Source organism: Triturus cristatus, chromosome 10 (assembly GCF_964204655.1).
Source record: "Triturus cristatus chromosome 10, aTriCri1.1, whole genome shotgun sequence".
In the NCBI taxonomy this organism is placed as follows: domain Eukaryota; kingdom Metazoa; phylum Chordata; class Amphibia; order Caudata; family Salamandridae; genus Triturus; species Triturus cristatus.
The window spans coordinates 1156107368-1156121580 of NC_140593.1; the positions used below are offsets into that span (position 1 = coordinate 1156107368).

At 47.4% G+C, this 14213-nt stretch overlaps 1 protein-coding gene across 1 annotated transcript in view; it reads left to right on the plus strand.

Annotated features, from left to right (window-relative positions):
- The window catches only part of CFP (complement factor properdin), a 150981-nt gene that overhangs the window by 98044 nt on the left and 38724 nt on the right, over positions 1 to 14213 (plus strand). Inside the window, exons 3-6 of the mRNA XM_085629521.1 lie at positions 3571 to 3740; positions 8597 to 8767; positions 11333 to 11530; positions 12928 to 13101. Coding sequence (XP_085485647.1) covers positions 3571 to 3740; positions 8597 to 8767; positions 11333 to 11530; positions 12928 to 13101 — 713 coding nt within the window. The remainder of the gene's footprint in view (positions 1 to 3570; positions 3741 to 8596; positions 8768 to 11332; positions 11531 to 12927; positions 13102 to 14213) is intronic.

The window sequence follows — 14213 nt, forward strand, 5'->3', positions numbered from 1 at the left end:
CTCGATCGCTATGCTTGCGCGCCATAGGGCCCTCATCAGGAAATTTTATGCCTCACCACTTTCAAACGTCACCAGCCGCCACTGAATGAATGAATGAATGAAAGTACTTTATTCGGCTTCTGTCATTATAAAAAACCATAAAAGCAATTACATAAAAGATACATCTCATATTTATACACAAAAATACTGATATAACAAATGTTTTATAAAAAACATTAAAAGGGATAAAAATATAAAAAAAGGTGCAGGTGTAATACTCAAAGGGGGTCAGTAATATTTATAAGTTTGTAGGAATTAAGAGAGAGAAACTTGATTAATCAGGTTCAGGTTTTTAAAGAATCTATAGTCGGATAGGTTTTATAAATTCAATCGATGTCGAAAAATAAATTTCAGAAACTTAGCGATTGACCTTACTATCCATTCCTGATCCAATTGCTGTAGAGCCAATAATGCTGGACAACACCTTCTAATTCCCGTGAGCTTTAGAAACGGTATTAACCATATTTTCCTGTGGTCCCTATAAAATTTACAGAAGAAAACTGTATGGATTGTTGCCTGTTTAGAGATGTTGTCACAGGGACAGCAGGATGGAACCTTGTCCCAGTTGGTGTTTGTTGGGAAGGCTACCAAGCGATGGAACATATTCAACCTAAATCTGACCAAAAGAAATCTTTCAAAGGTGGTAAGATCATATGTCAGATATGGCTGAATACTAGAAGTAGTTTGGAGAGCCATGCTTTGTTGTACAGTTGATTTTGATATTTCATTGGCAATCCGTAGTTCTTCAAGATGGCTAAGAGACGCCTTTTTCAATGATTTTCTGGGTACCGCTCTGATCAAGGTTGGGACCAGATAGTACTTTTCCGTGCCTAGATTAGTTAGGAAAGATCTTATATGGGATAACCAACCAATCTTGTTTACAGAATCCATCTCCATACAGTCTCGGATAATTAGTTGTGTAAGTGTGTTCTTATCCGAAGACCATATACGATGCCAAAGTAAAAGGGGTTGTATTCTGGCTAGGTCTGAGATGTGGGGGATACCCAATTCTAGGTGACAGGCGAAAGTCGATGCGCTCGAAGGAAGAGATAAAAGGAATTTCAAGAAAGCATTTTCTATCACTTGCAAAGAGTGTGTTTTTACGTGCCCCCACAGACCAGCCCCATATAGCGCTACAGGTTGACATTTAGCTAGATATATTTTTAAGAGTTCTACGGGTGGTCTCTTTCCCAATTTTCTTGCAAAATTAACAATAGCCTTTGTGGTTCGTACAAGCTGAAGCTTTCTAGATTCAATCGCTGGTTTCCATTGTAATTTGTGATCAATAATAATTCCCAAATAGGGATATTGATCTGTCATGGCAAGTTTCTCTTGTTTCAAATACATTTCCTTCATTCTTTTTTTACTAGAGCCAGAAGTCATAACAAAGGTTTTTTTAATATTTATTCGTAGATCTAAAGTGCCCATAAAAGCGGAATATCTATTCAATGCCCTTTGTAGCTCAATCGGGGTTCTGGCCAATATCCCCGCGTCATCGGCATAGAGTAAGGCCTGAATCTGGCGATCTTTTACACGTGGGAGGTCCTGACTCCCCTTCAACATGGCTTTCTCCAAGCCGTTGGTATAAAGCGTAAAAAGAAAGGGGGCCAGGACACAACCCTGTCTCACTCCTCTCTCCACGCAAAATGACGCGGTTAATTCTCAATTAACCCCGAACCTTACCCTAGCTGAGTCGTTGGAATACAGTTCACGTAGGAAATTTATTAGTGCTGTATCTACCCCCATGTCCCGTAAAATGGACCATAATTTCGTATGGCTAACGCAATCGAAAGCCGCAGACAAGTCCACATACACCATGGAAACATTGCCTCCTTTAGCAGATATATATTTTCCCAACAATAATGTCAGGTTTAAGGCCTGATCAACTGTTCCAAGCCCCTCCCGGAAGCCGAACTGAATGTCCAATAAAATTTGGGCATCCTCAGCCCAGCCCTGAAGGCGTTCTAAAATGATCCTCCCCGCCATTTTGCCCACCGAATCCAATAATGAAATTGGTCGGTAGCATGTTACGTCTTGACGATCCCCTTTCTTAAAGATGGGGACCATAATTGTTTTGGACCAAGAATCTATTAATCCCACCCCACATGCCGCATTAAGTACTCTTGTCAAAATTGGGGCCCAGAGTCCAAGATTAGATTTAAATAAGTCTATTGGGACCCCATCCGGGCCCGGAGCCTTTCCATTTTTGCTAGCTTTTAGTGCTAATGTCACCTCTTCTGTGGTTATGCCAATATTTAGGGGATAGGATATTCCTAATGGGGTTAGGACTGCAGGATCCTGGGTATCCCCTTCCGTGGGGTTGATTGCAAAGATCTTTGAAAAATGCTCTACCCAAGCCTCCGCGTCAATTGCCACCTCAATAGTTGGAGAGTCTTTAAAATTACAGAGAAAAGGGGATTTGACTATGTTCCAAAAAGCGGAACTATCTTTATTTTTAGTGCTTTTCTGGAGTTGCGCCCATAGATCCGACTTGAGTTCAGTTTTTCTTGCTTTTAAGGCTGAGTTATATTCTCTCCTTAAAATTCTTATTTCCTGGGGCGCCCTGTCTATTTTTTGCAAAGCTTTTTTTAGTTTAGAATGTGCTATCGTACATATGTGATTTAACCATCCTGGTTTTTTCAACTGAGTTATTTTTTTTGATTTCACAAACAAGGCATTGTTAGTTGCTTTCAGGATCTCCCCGAAGTGTGCCAAAAGTTCATTATCCGTGGTATGCAAATCCAGGCATTTTACAATGTCATGAAGGACCTCTTTCATTATTCTATTTTGAATTTCTACCGAATCCACCTTTTCCCATTTCAGGGAATATCCATTAAGTTTACCGAGGTGAAGAGAATTTTGCCTTAATGCACTGGATAATGTTTGGATTTGGAAATCGTATAATGGCATAAATGTTATGGTCAGGGCACAATGGTCACTTATTACAGTAATATGCGTGTCAAATTCGTTTGCCCGATTACCCACCGAGTTTGATATTAATATGAAGACAATAATAGAGTGACTTTCTCTACCAATGAAAGTCGGATCCGGCCAATCAGTTTCAGGATTCCTTCTATTGGCAATTACAAGATCCAAATCGATTAATGTTTCGTTTAAGATAGCGCCTGCGCCAGTATGCAAAAAGTGGAGAATTGGCTCCTCTTGTTCGTCTGTTAACCCACCCAATAACCCATTATTGATTTTGCAGAGATGTAAACGTGGGCTTCTTTTAAGCATAACCACAGGCCAGAAGAACCTTGTGTTTGGATGATTGCCATGTAACTGAGGAATAAAACGACAGGGCAGACCAGGAAAAGTCAAAAAAGAGCACAGTGGCACAGCTCTCAGTGCCATGGAATGACCTTTGTCTCTAATGACGTAAGACTCTTCCTGCCATTTCCAGACTGAAAATAGAGCATGTGCAGGCACACTAGATACACGTGAGAGCAGTAAGGCAGCTGGAGAGATGTAAGAGCCCTTGGTTGATGATGTCATATTGACGCTCTTCTTTGTTTGTCTTGCGCCCTGCAGCCCTGCAGAATGGAGTCCATGGAGCGTCTGGGGGCCCTGCAGTGTGACGTGCACCGAGGGGGTCCAGTACCGTCGGCGGGCCTGCTACGGCCAGGGAAGCTGCAAGGGAGATGAAAAACACGAGAACAAGATGGAGACCAGAGTCTGCTCCATGCAAGACTGCTGCCCACGTGAGTGCCCAGAGCCCCTCCACCCGCCCACAGACTGTGCCAGCCTTTCTGTTGCTTTCTTTATTCTAATTAGACTGTTGAGTGATAGAAGTGAGCCGCTCAGTCAATTGGAGGATTTCAATTTTGGGGCAGAGGGAGCCTCAAGATGGCAACCCCAGGGAATCAGTATTCCTGTAATAGAGAAGATATAAGTGCATTTTCAGTGGTACAGGCTGGCTCTTGGGGCATAGAGTAGGACTTTAGCAAAGGACATATGCTGCTGGAATGGTCGTTGTGGGGCATGGAGTAGGACTAGAGACACGGATGAATTGGTAGTTGCGGGCATGGAGTAGGGCTGTAGTCACGGAGGCCTGCTGCTGGATTGATTTTTGTGAGGCTTTGAGCAGGACTCCAGGCTTGGATATATGCTGCTGGATTGATTCTTGTGGGGCTTGGAGCAGGACTCCAGGCTTGGATATATGCTGATGGATTGATTCTTGTAGGCTTGGAGCAGGACTCCAGGCTTGGATATATGCTGCTGGGTTGGAAGTTGTGGGGTTTGGAGCAGGACATCAGGCTTGGATATTTGCTGCTGGATTGATTCTTGTGGGGCTTGGAGCAGGACTCCAGGCTTGGATATATGCTGTTGGATTGATTCTTGTAGGGCTTGGAGCAGGACTCCAGGCTTGGATATATGCTGCTGGATTGATTCTTGTGGCGCTTGGAGCAGGACTCCAGGCTTGGATATATGCTGCTGGATTGATTCTTGTGGGGCTTGGAGCAGGACTCCAGGCTTGGATATATGCTGCTGGATTGATTCTTGTGGGGCTTGGAGCAGGACTCCAGGCTTGGATTTATGCTGCTGGATTGATTCATGTAGGGCTTGGAGCAGGACTCCAGGCTTGGATATATGCTGCTGGATTGATTCTTGTGGGGCTTGGAGCAGGACTCCAGGCTTGGATATATGCTGCTGGATTGATTCTTGTGGGGCTTGGAGCAGGACTCCAGGCTTGGCTATATGCTGCTGGATTGATTCTTGTGGGGCTTGGAGCAGGACTCCAGGCTTGGATATATGCTGCTGGATTGATTCTTGTGGGGCTTGGAGCAGTACACCAGGCTTGGATATATGCTGCTGGATTGATTCTTGTGGGGCTTGGAGCAGGTCTCCAGGCTTGGATATATGCTGATGGATTGATTCTTGTGGGGCTGGAGCAGGACTTCAGGCTTGGATATATGCTGCTGGATTAATTCTTGTAGGGCTTGGAGCAGGACTCCAGGCTTGGATATGTGCTGCTGGATTGATTCTTGTGGGGCTTGGAGCAGGACTCCAGGCTTGGATATATGCTGCTGGATTGATTCTTGTGGGGCTTGGAGCAGGACACCAGGCTTGGATATATGCTGCTGGATTGATTCTTGTGGGGCTTGGAGCAGGACTCCAGGCTTGGATATATGCTGATGGATTTATTCTTGTGGGGCTGGAGCAGAACTCCAGGCTTGGATATGTGCTGCTGGATTGATTCTTGTGGGGCTTGGACCAGGACTTCAGGCTTGGATATATGCTGCTGGATTGGTAGTTGTGGGGCTTGGAGCAGGACTTCAGGCTTGGATATTTGCTGCTGGATTGATTCTTGTGGGGCTTGGAGCAGGACTCCTGGCTTGGATATATGCTGCTGGATTGATTCTTGTGGGGCTTGGAGCAGGACTCCAGGCTTGGATATATGCTGCTGGATTGATTCTTGTGGGGCTTGGAGCAGGACTCCAGGCTTGGATATATGCTGCTGGATTGATTCTTGTAGGGCTTGGAGCAGGACTCCAGGCTTGGATATATGCTGCTGGATTGATTCTTGTGGGGCTTGGAGCAGGACTCCAGGCTTGGATATATGCTGCTGGATTGATTCTTGTGGGGCTTGGAGCAGGACTTCAGGCTTGGATATATGCTGCTAGATTGGTAGTTGTGAGCCATCAAGTAGGACTTCAGCCGCGGAGATAGATTGTAGGAGAGATAGGTGTGGGACATAGCGCAGGACTCCAGACATGGTTGCATATTGAAGCAGTGGCAGGGGTTGCGGCATGGAATAGGAGTCCAACTTTGGTTGCTTGGTGTTGTAGTGCTGGTGGTGAAGGCAAGCAGTAACAGTACTGCTGCGGTTGCATGACATAGGATGCTGCTGGTGGGGACATAGAGTAGGCATCTGGCTTTGTTTGTGTGGTTGGTGGTGCTGGTTGTGAAGACTTGAAGTAGGACTCCAGCTTTTTTGCATGGTGTAGGAGTACAGGTTTTGAAGACCTAGAGTTGGACTTTTGCTATAGTTGAATTTCAGCCTGTGGAGAGAGGCACAAGGAAGGTTGGAGGATGGAGGGATAACAACTGTTTAGCTGTGTAGGGATGGCATACGGCTCAATATTATGAGCGACCAGGCTTGTAAGCACTGGTGCAGGGTGTTGACATGGACAAGTAGTATGTTGTGGTGGTGTCGACAGTATGGAGAGCGTGCATGCGATGTCTTTTGGAATCGTGGGACTTAGGAGGAACTTTGGCCACGTGATCTGAGTAAACATTTAATAGGACCGCTGGCTCCATGATATCACAAGAGGGTACATTTCCCTTTAGGGCAAACGTGGCTCTTCATCTGCGCAAAGCATAATTCGGAGACAATCGAATGGTGATCTAAACATTATGACCCTTGATGAGGCCAGGGAGGCAACCGGCCCAGCTCTACCCAGACAAGACAGAAGAGAGGCTATCGGGGATTATGTAGCACTAGCAATCTTGCATGGCTGCACCGTATGCACATTTGGCTTGTTTTTTTATGTCTTAGGCCTAGGTTTTGTCTAACCCCAGCCAATGTGCTAGTCGAACAATTTTTTCATATGTTGCATGACTCTTCCTTCTCTGCCTGCTTGACTCCTGTCTATCCTCTCTGCACGTTACTCTCCTCTCTAAATGCTTCTCACTTTCCTTCCAGGCTACCAACTTCACTCCTCTTTGCTTCGGTCTGCCCTCTCTGCCTGTGTATCCACAGTGACTCCTTTCCTCTGTTTTTTAGGTCTCGCCTGCGAATGCAGCGCGAAGCGCTGCTTTCGGCGAGATCTATTGTTGCTGACTTGCCTCGGAAGTGGGACAGGAGATGTGCACGCGCAGGCTTGTGGCGGATTTGAGTTGGTGTACGCGCTTACAGCCACGCGGCGTGCACATCTCCTGTCCCCCTTCCCTCGCAAGCCAGCATGCAGTTTCGCTTTCGATTGCCATTAACCCCATGGTCCCCTCCACAGGCCCGTGATTTCCGCTTCAAGAACAAGAACGTCTGGATACCTGCCCCCACAAACCAGCCCTCCCGCGGACGGAGCTCAGGCAAGAGCGCAGCTTCTGCCCCCCACCCCCATTCCTCGCCGCCTCACCTCTGGGGGCAGACTGGTCGCGGTGCTCTGCCGGTTGTTGTTGGTTCTCCGGCGGCGCTGCTCTCCAGGCCCGAGCAGAAGAGCTCGGCCATACGGACCTCCATGGCGTGGCTCCGACCCCCGGACTCCCCGCCCCCCACCCGGCAGCAGCGGCTCAGTTCCGCAGGCCCGGCAGCAGCGGCTCAGTTCCGCAGGCCCTCTCCTTCCCGGGTGGCACCCCCCTGCCCAGTGACCCCTGCACCACGCCCACGTGACCCAGACTCTGCTCGGGCCCTGCCTCCCTCCCCTGCAGGGTATAGAGCGCCCCTGCCCGTGGTAAAGACGAGGCTCGCTTGACGCATAGCTCCTGCTGCCGCCGCCTATGGGCGCCATGAACCCGTCCGCTTCATCCGTCGAGGTGTTAATCCGTTCAGCGAGCTGCTAATGAGCAAGGGGCGAGGTGTAATGTGCCAGGAAGCGGGCCTGCCTGACCCCAGCGTGCAGTTAATGCCTGTAATGAAATAAGTGGCGGGAGGGGCCCGGGTGCGCTCAAATGATGCCCATTTGTTACAGGAGCCAGGGTCCCTCCGTGAAATGTCACCTCGGGTCTGCGCACCCGGCCTCCCGGGTCCGAGGCGCTCTCTACGAGTCAGTAGCGCCTGGATGTAAGCGCCTCCGGCGGCCGGCGGGGCTTCTGGGCGCAGAACGCTGCCTTCATTGAACCACCGCAATCTCAGAGGCGCTAAACCTGGCCGTGCATGTGCCGAGCCGGGAACGCGTTGGACATGTGTGGAGATTGCTTTTTGTCATATGTGCGTAAAGTGCCGGCTGGAGGCTCACTTTTGGCTTTTACAAGGAGGTCCCCCTGGAAACCGGAGCCGATAAATAAAGGCATTTTAGAATGAAAGCACAGGCGGGGGGGCGTTGTGCTCGATATGTCACATCAGGGGCGCGGCTGGTGCAGGGGCCTGTAGACCATGGTCGAGGGGGCCTGCTGCACCCCAAGATTAGCTGTGTTCCACCACCAAGCCAAGGGGTCCGGGGCCTGCTGGCAATAAAACCCCATGGCGCGCTTGCTGGGGACTGAATGTGCACTGGGTTCCGGCTAATCATGTTCCCAGTGCCTGTGTTCATTCCCAAAACATCAAAGGATACTTGTTTTTCTTTTTTTTTTTTTTTTTACTTTAATGAGCACAGCGCTATACAAAGCAATAGGTGTTGCTTTTGGTATAGTAAATAACAATGGCAAAAGGCATTGCCGTTTACAATGCCAATAGCTCCAAAACTCGCAGTTGCGAGACCTATTGCATTGTAAATGCTTGTTCTTTATCTGCCCCTCTTCTCTGGCTACCTGTCCATTCTTTGTATTTAACTCTTTTCTCTCTGCCTGTCTCTTTTCCCTAGGTTCCTGCTCATGTTCTAGACCCTCTCCCTCATTTTCCTAACTTCTATCTGCTGAGACATTGTAACCAAGCTTTTTGTGTCACCCTGTTTCCCAGAGGATGGTGGCTGGTCAAATTGGTCCCCCTGGTCAGTATGCTCAGTGACTTGCAAGTCTGGAACCATGGAGAGGACGAGAGAGTGTAACAACCCGACCCCAACCTGCGGAGGAACCTGCCATGGCACAAAGAAGGAAATCTCCAATTGCAACACCGGGAGGGTCTGCCCAAGTGAGTGCCGGTTTCACTCGTCCCTCCGACGTGGAAATGAATTGAGATATCCATTGGGTGACGGGGAGAAGGAAACCCATTCATAGGTAGAACCTTCCCAGAATGGGACTAGACTAGGGGAACGCAAAGCTGATGGGTGGAAAAAGAGACACGGCAGTTTTAGCGCTCAAGGGAGCATGGCGTTTTTTGGGAAAACCCAGTGGCGGCTAGCCTTGATAAAAAATGGAGAGGAACGTAGGCGCTCAACTCACCATAAATGCAGAGCTTGAGCACGACCGCTGCAGCACTTCTCCATTCCACGAGCTGGAAAAGGAAGGACTTCCTTCCTGCTGGTGGACCGGAACTCCAACCAATCCTGGATCTGCTTTGATGCTGTGCAGGCAGCTCCAGGATTGGTGGGAGCAAGCTTACCCAGTGCTCATTTTGAGGCTGTGGGACTATGGCCAGCAATCCCCAGGCAGTGTAACAGCCTGGGGATTGCTGGGATCTATAGATCGCATGTCGGGCTGGCCGTCGCAAGACGGGCGGCCAATCCGACATGCGCACTGTAGACCAGTACTGACATCCTGCATTTGCAGGATTCATCCCCACCGCGCCCTCGCACTATGCACAGCGCGAGCCGGTGCAGAGGCAAATAAATAAAACGGTATTGAAATGCCATTTTACTTATTTATGTGTGCCTACTGCGCTCGCAGCAGACATGGCAACGCTCCTCCGCTCCTGAGGAGGAGTCACCTCCGGGGAAACCATGGCCTAATAGGGTAGAGGTGTTTTGCCACTCAAGGTGGGTATGACATTGAGTAGACTCAAGGGTGATGACCATTGACAATATCAATGGCAGTTTTGGAGCTCAAGGTAAGGCTGAGGTGGGGTTGATAAAGTTATGGGACAATGGTCAGATGTTGTCTATAGCACAAGAGGAGCTGGAGGGAAGCTGGCATTAGATAGTAAGAACCCCTCTGGGTGATCTGCTGATGACAGTGGTAAAAATTTAAGTGAAGGTAGATCTGGCTTGATAGACCAGTGCATGATGGGCAGAAGGCAGCTATGACGATGGGGGAATGCAAGGGCTGGTGGGACTGGATTGAGAAGACCATAAGATGGTGGGCAGATGATAACCGCGTCAGTTCGGTAGTTTAATGAAAGGAGGCGCTCCATTTAGAACAGTATGAGGAGAGGCTAGTGATGTCATTTTGAGCCTCAAAGAAAGATGAAGCTGGTTAAGAAGAATATATGTTGATGAGGAAGTGGTAGTCATGGCTCTTTAGGAGCCCAATAGAAGGGAAAGATGGATCGAGTTGACTGTGGGTCATTGAAGGGGCCGTTGCAGTGATGGGAGATGGGAGCCATGAGAACTCAGGAGTTATGGGGAAACCAAGACTGGGTTGACAAGATCATTGGTGATGGTCAGACTATAGGCACAAATGCTCAAGTCAAGAATGGGAAGTGCAATGGCCATATTATAGCCATAGAAGTTCAAGAGGTTGATGGAAGCGCAAGCTTTAAGCCGATAAAGAGGTAATGCTGCGATCACGGCCATGTCAATGTGGCAGCACAATGGAAGGGAAGCTGGCTTGAAACTGGACTGGGAGGTGATCAGAGGGTGAGCGGTATCTCAGGATGGTGGAGCTGCATGGAGATTTCCGAGTTCAGAGTCAGGGATGCCAAGTAACTCAATTCCTGTGAGTTCAGGTGTCAACGATTACAGTCAGCAATTGGGCGATGCTTCAGGAAAAAGACCATTTTTCTTTGTTAGATATTTTGCATGACAAGTACAAAAATTAGGACAACACATGTGCCCGTTTCAAATCACACTTCTTTAAAGCTTTACATTTTTTAAAGGTGAGTGCTTGCAAAAGAAGAAAGCGAAATTAACAGCAAGTTGCCTTGAACTGGCAATCTGCCACGTGGTCAATAATGATTGCACAAGTCTTATTCTTCTTTTCGTTTTACAGCTGTAGTTTCTTTTGTTGTAGACTTCTGTCACTCATGGAGTTTTGCTTTGCTTGCTTTTATTATTACTGTGGTTTTCCCATAGATTGACCTAAGCAATGACATCCACACCCTTCCAGTTTGAGCAAGTCCAGTGTGACATCACTTCAGGACCCTGATGTCAGACCCCCTGTGGGATGCCAGTGTTCGCTCAGTGCATTTCTTTGGGAAATATTAATGTTTTAACATTGTAGACAAATGGTGTGTGTGGGGTGTACTCATGTGGATAAATTCTAGGTAAGGCAAGTGGGATATCTGACAATTTTTGGCAGGTGTTCCTCATCTACCAATCTCTAACTAAACACCTAAGTACCATACTTTTCAAGAACTACAATAAAATGTGTGAATAAATGTCATTAAAAAGCAACCTTAAGGAAGTGAGAAAAACATAACTAGTGCATGGTCAAGGTTCATATTTACAAATTTGGATAAGCCTGCCCTGTACAGGTCTAGCACAGTCCCGCTTTGTCTTTACATCCAGGCCTGAGTAGGGACATAGAAGGAGTGACTTGACCATCCATGTTAGATACTGATGCACAATCCCATGGTCTGCTGTATCTTTCTCCTCTCTAGCCCACGGTGCTTGGAGTGGTTGGGGTGCCTGGGGTGAGTGCTCCAGCAGCTGCGTACAAGAAGCTGCAAGAAACCTACCGACACAAGTACGCCTCCGACAGTGCAGCAATCCACCACCCTCCACCGAACCACCAGGAAATGACTGCCCTGGGGCTGGGAATGAGGTCAGGGATTGCAGTGGCCTTCCTTTCTGCCCAGGTAAGAGACCCCCTTGCATTCCTACTATGTGAGAGGTAAGGGTGATCGGGGAGGCACTGAGGCAAGACCCTAGAGGGACCAACCGACACAACACAATACTTTACACATGATATTGTGTGAAAATTACATATAGTAGAGGCCGCTTTTCCATGAACCTTCTGCTAGGGCCCTACAGAAATGGACATGTTTGTAGAGTGTGGAGGGTCTGATCTCCCAGCATTTGGGGAGTGGGATTACAGGTGATTCAACTGTAATAGAGAAGTGACTAATAGGCAGTGCTTAATTTGAGCCTGTGGTTTCCTGTGCTTGGTACCGGCACTTAATTGTCAACACCAGCACTATTACAGTCTGCCACATGGTGGTGCTGTTTGTTTAATTTAGAGACAAGCACAGCAACAATTGTTTATTAATTAAATATACACTATGAGTGACTAATACCTGCTGCCAAAGCCATTCATTCAGCTTTTTGAGTCTGGAATTGACAGAATTGTCACACTTGTAGTAGTGTGATGGTTATTAGTTGGGTTGCTACTGTAACTGGCAGCACTGACAGTGGTGGTGCTAGCGGAAGTGGCCTCCTGACTAGGGCCCTGCCACTTATTTACAAATTAAGCACTGCTAACAGGAGGTAAGTGTGATTTACTCAGTTACCTTTTCATAGTACTAGAAGAGAGTACCTCAAGCATATTTTCATGGCGCTAGCAGAAGGTGAGATATTTTGAAAATGATCTGACGCACAACTAACATTTCGTGTGTCACTTTTAAGCTCTGTGCCCCAACCTGCAGAAAAGCAGAAGCCAGTTATTTGACAACACTTCTCAGAAACAACACCATTTAATAGCAAGAGTTTATAAAACATCCTGTGTGGGAACACAAGTCATTATCTGCATCAATCTATTCACCTATGTACACCTTCTTGCTGTGAACCTGAAGGACAGAGAAACACAGTCGTACCCCTGTTAAGTAATGTCTGTCAGTCGATCCTCCACGGTAGAGCTCAGTGTGATTTGCAGCTGTGGGGTCCTAGATGTTAGCTATGAGATCTGCCTTCAGTAGGTTGTACCTGAATGCCCTGTCTGGCTACAGGGAATAGCAGTTACAGTCGTCTCAGACTCCTAGCTCACCAATGTGTGATCCTGGTCCAATTTCTGAAGTTGAGCTTGGACTCTTGCCGTGAAGATACGACTGTAGGTCAGAGTTGAAATCCTCCAGAGCAACGAGGATGAACTTGTACAGGAAGCAAGAAAATGTTTTCTGAAACCTCTGACCACTGGTTGCCAAACTCCAATGTTGGCACTTTACATACACATTTGAAGGGGGTTCACCTGTGTGATTAGCAGGTGGATGGAACAGGTGCTCCGCCCACCATTACTCCATTTTGTGTTTTTTCTTTGCAGTGGATGGTCAGTGGAGTGAATGGCAGAAAGAAGGCGAATGTTCAGTGACCTGCGGAGTTGGGCGTGATATAGAAAAGCGATTGTGCAACAATCCAGCTCCGCGCCACAATGGTCGTTACTGTGTTGGTAGCGACACCAGGTCATGGACGTGCAACACTGGAGTGCCCTGCCCAGGTAAAATAGGATAACTTGGAACTGCAGGTGAGACAAGGGTCTGTATCTTCTTAGAAAAATAATTGTGACATTTCATCAATTCAGTAAATGTCCTCGGAAGTCATATGTCAAGTCCTTTGGAGCTGCCCTTTTGACACCAAGTTGGGTCACCCCCGTACCACAATAGGGTCTACTGTTATTATGGGAGTGGCTAAAACAATACTCCTTCTCCTGGACAATCGGGGGCTCATTTACAAGCCCTGCGCGCCGCAGGAACGTCACTTTTTGTGATGTTCCGTTGGTGCACAGGGCTTAGCCATATCTGCAAGGCCACGTAAAACCACCCTGCATGGCTTTCCATGGCCTTTGAGATATGGTGTGAGGCAACGCAGCTCAAGCCGCTGCGTTGCCTCACACTACGATGGGGATGCGTGCCATGGGCATTATGGTGGGTGTTCCCAAGTAACATCCACGGCATTTGACACATTTCCAGATTTACAACGCGTGTTAAACACGGGAATGTTTCAAAAGCCTACACTTCCCCCGGGGAGGCGTAAGGGAGGCCATACGAGGAGAAATAACATTATTTCTCCTTGTTTTCCTCTTTCTATGTGTGCTGCAGAATGCAGCACTCATTGGAAGAGGATATCACTTCCATGGATTGTTTTTGTGCAGGAAGATATCCCTTCCTGCACAAAAACAATCATCCCTACAATGCAGACTCCCTTGCACCATGCAGCAAGGGTGCCTGCGTTGGCGCAAGGCAGCCAATTGATTGTCAGCGCTGTGAAAGAGGACAGGAATGCACTGTAACTGATAGACACTTATAAAGGAACAATGGTCCTTCACAGCATAGGTCATAAACACCAATGAACACAGAAATGCAATGATGTCTATGTTTTAGAACTCCCAATGGAATTTATAATGTTATTAAATCAGAATAAAGAAACCATGAAAGTGGGACAGTATTCAACGAAAAAGGGAGTTTCAGAACTTAGGCATTGCAACGTGTGGCCGAAGTGTGATCAGTAATTAAGCCATTAACATATAACTAGCGCAATTGCACATAAGTAAATAAACAAGATGCTGAGGTCGACAACATTTTGATCCCTAACATAATAATGGGGTCATCA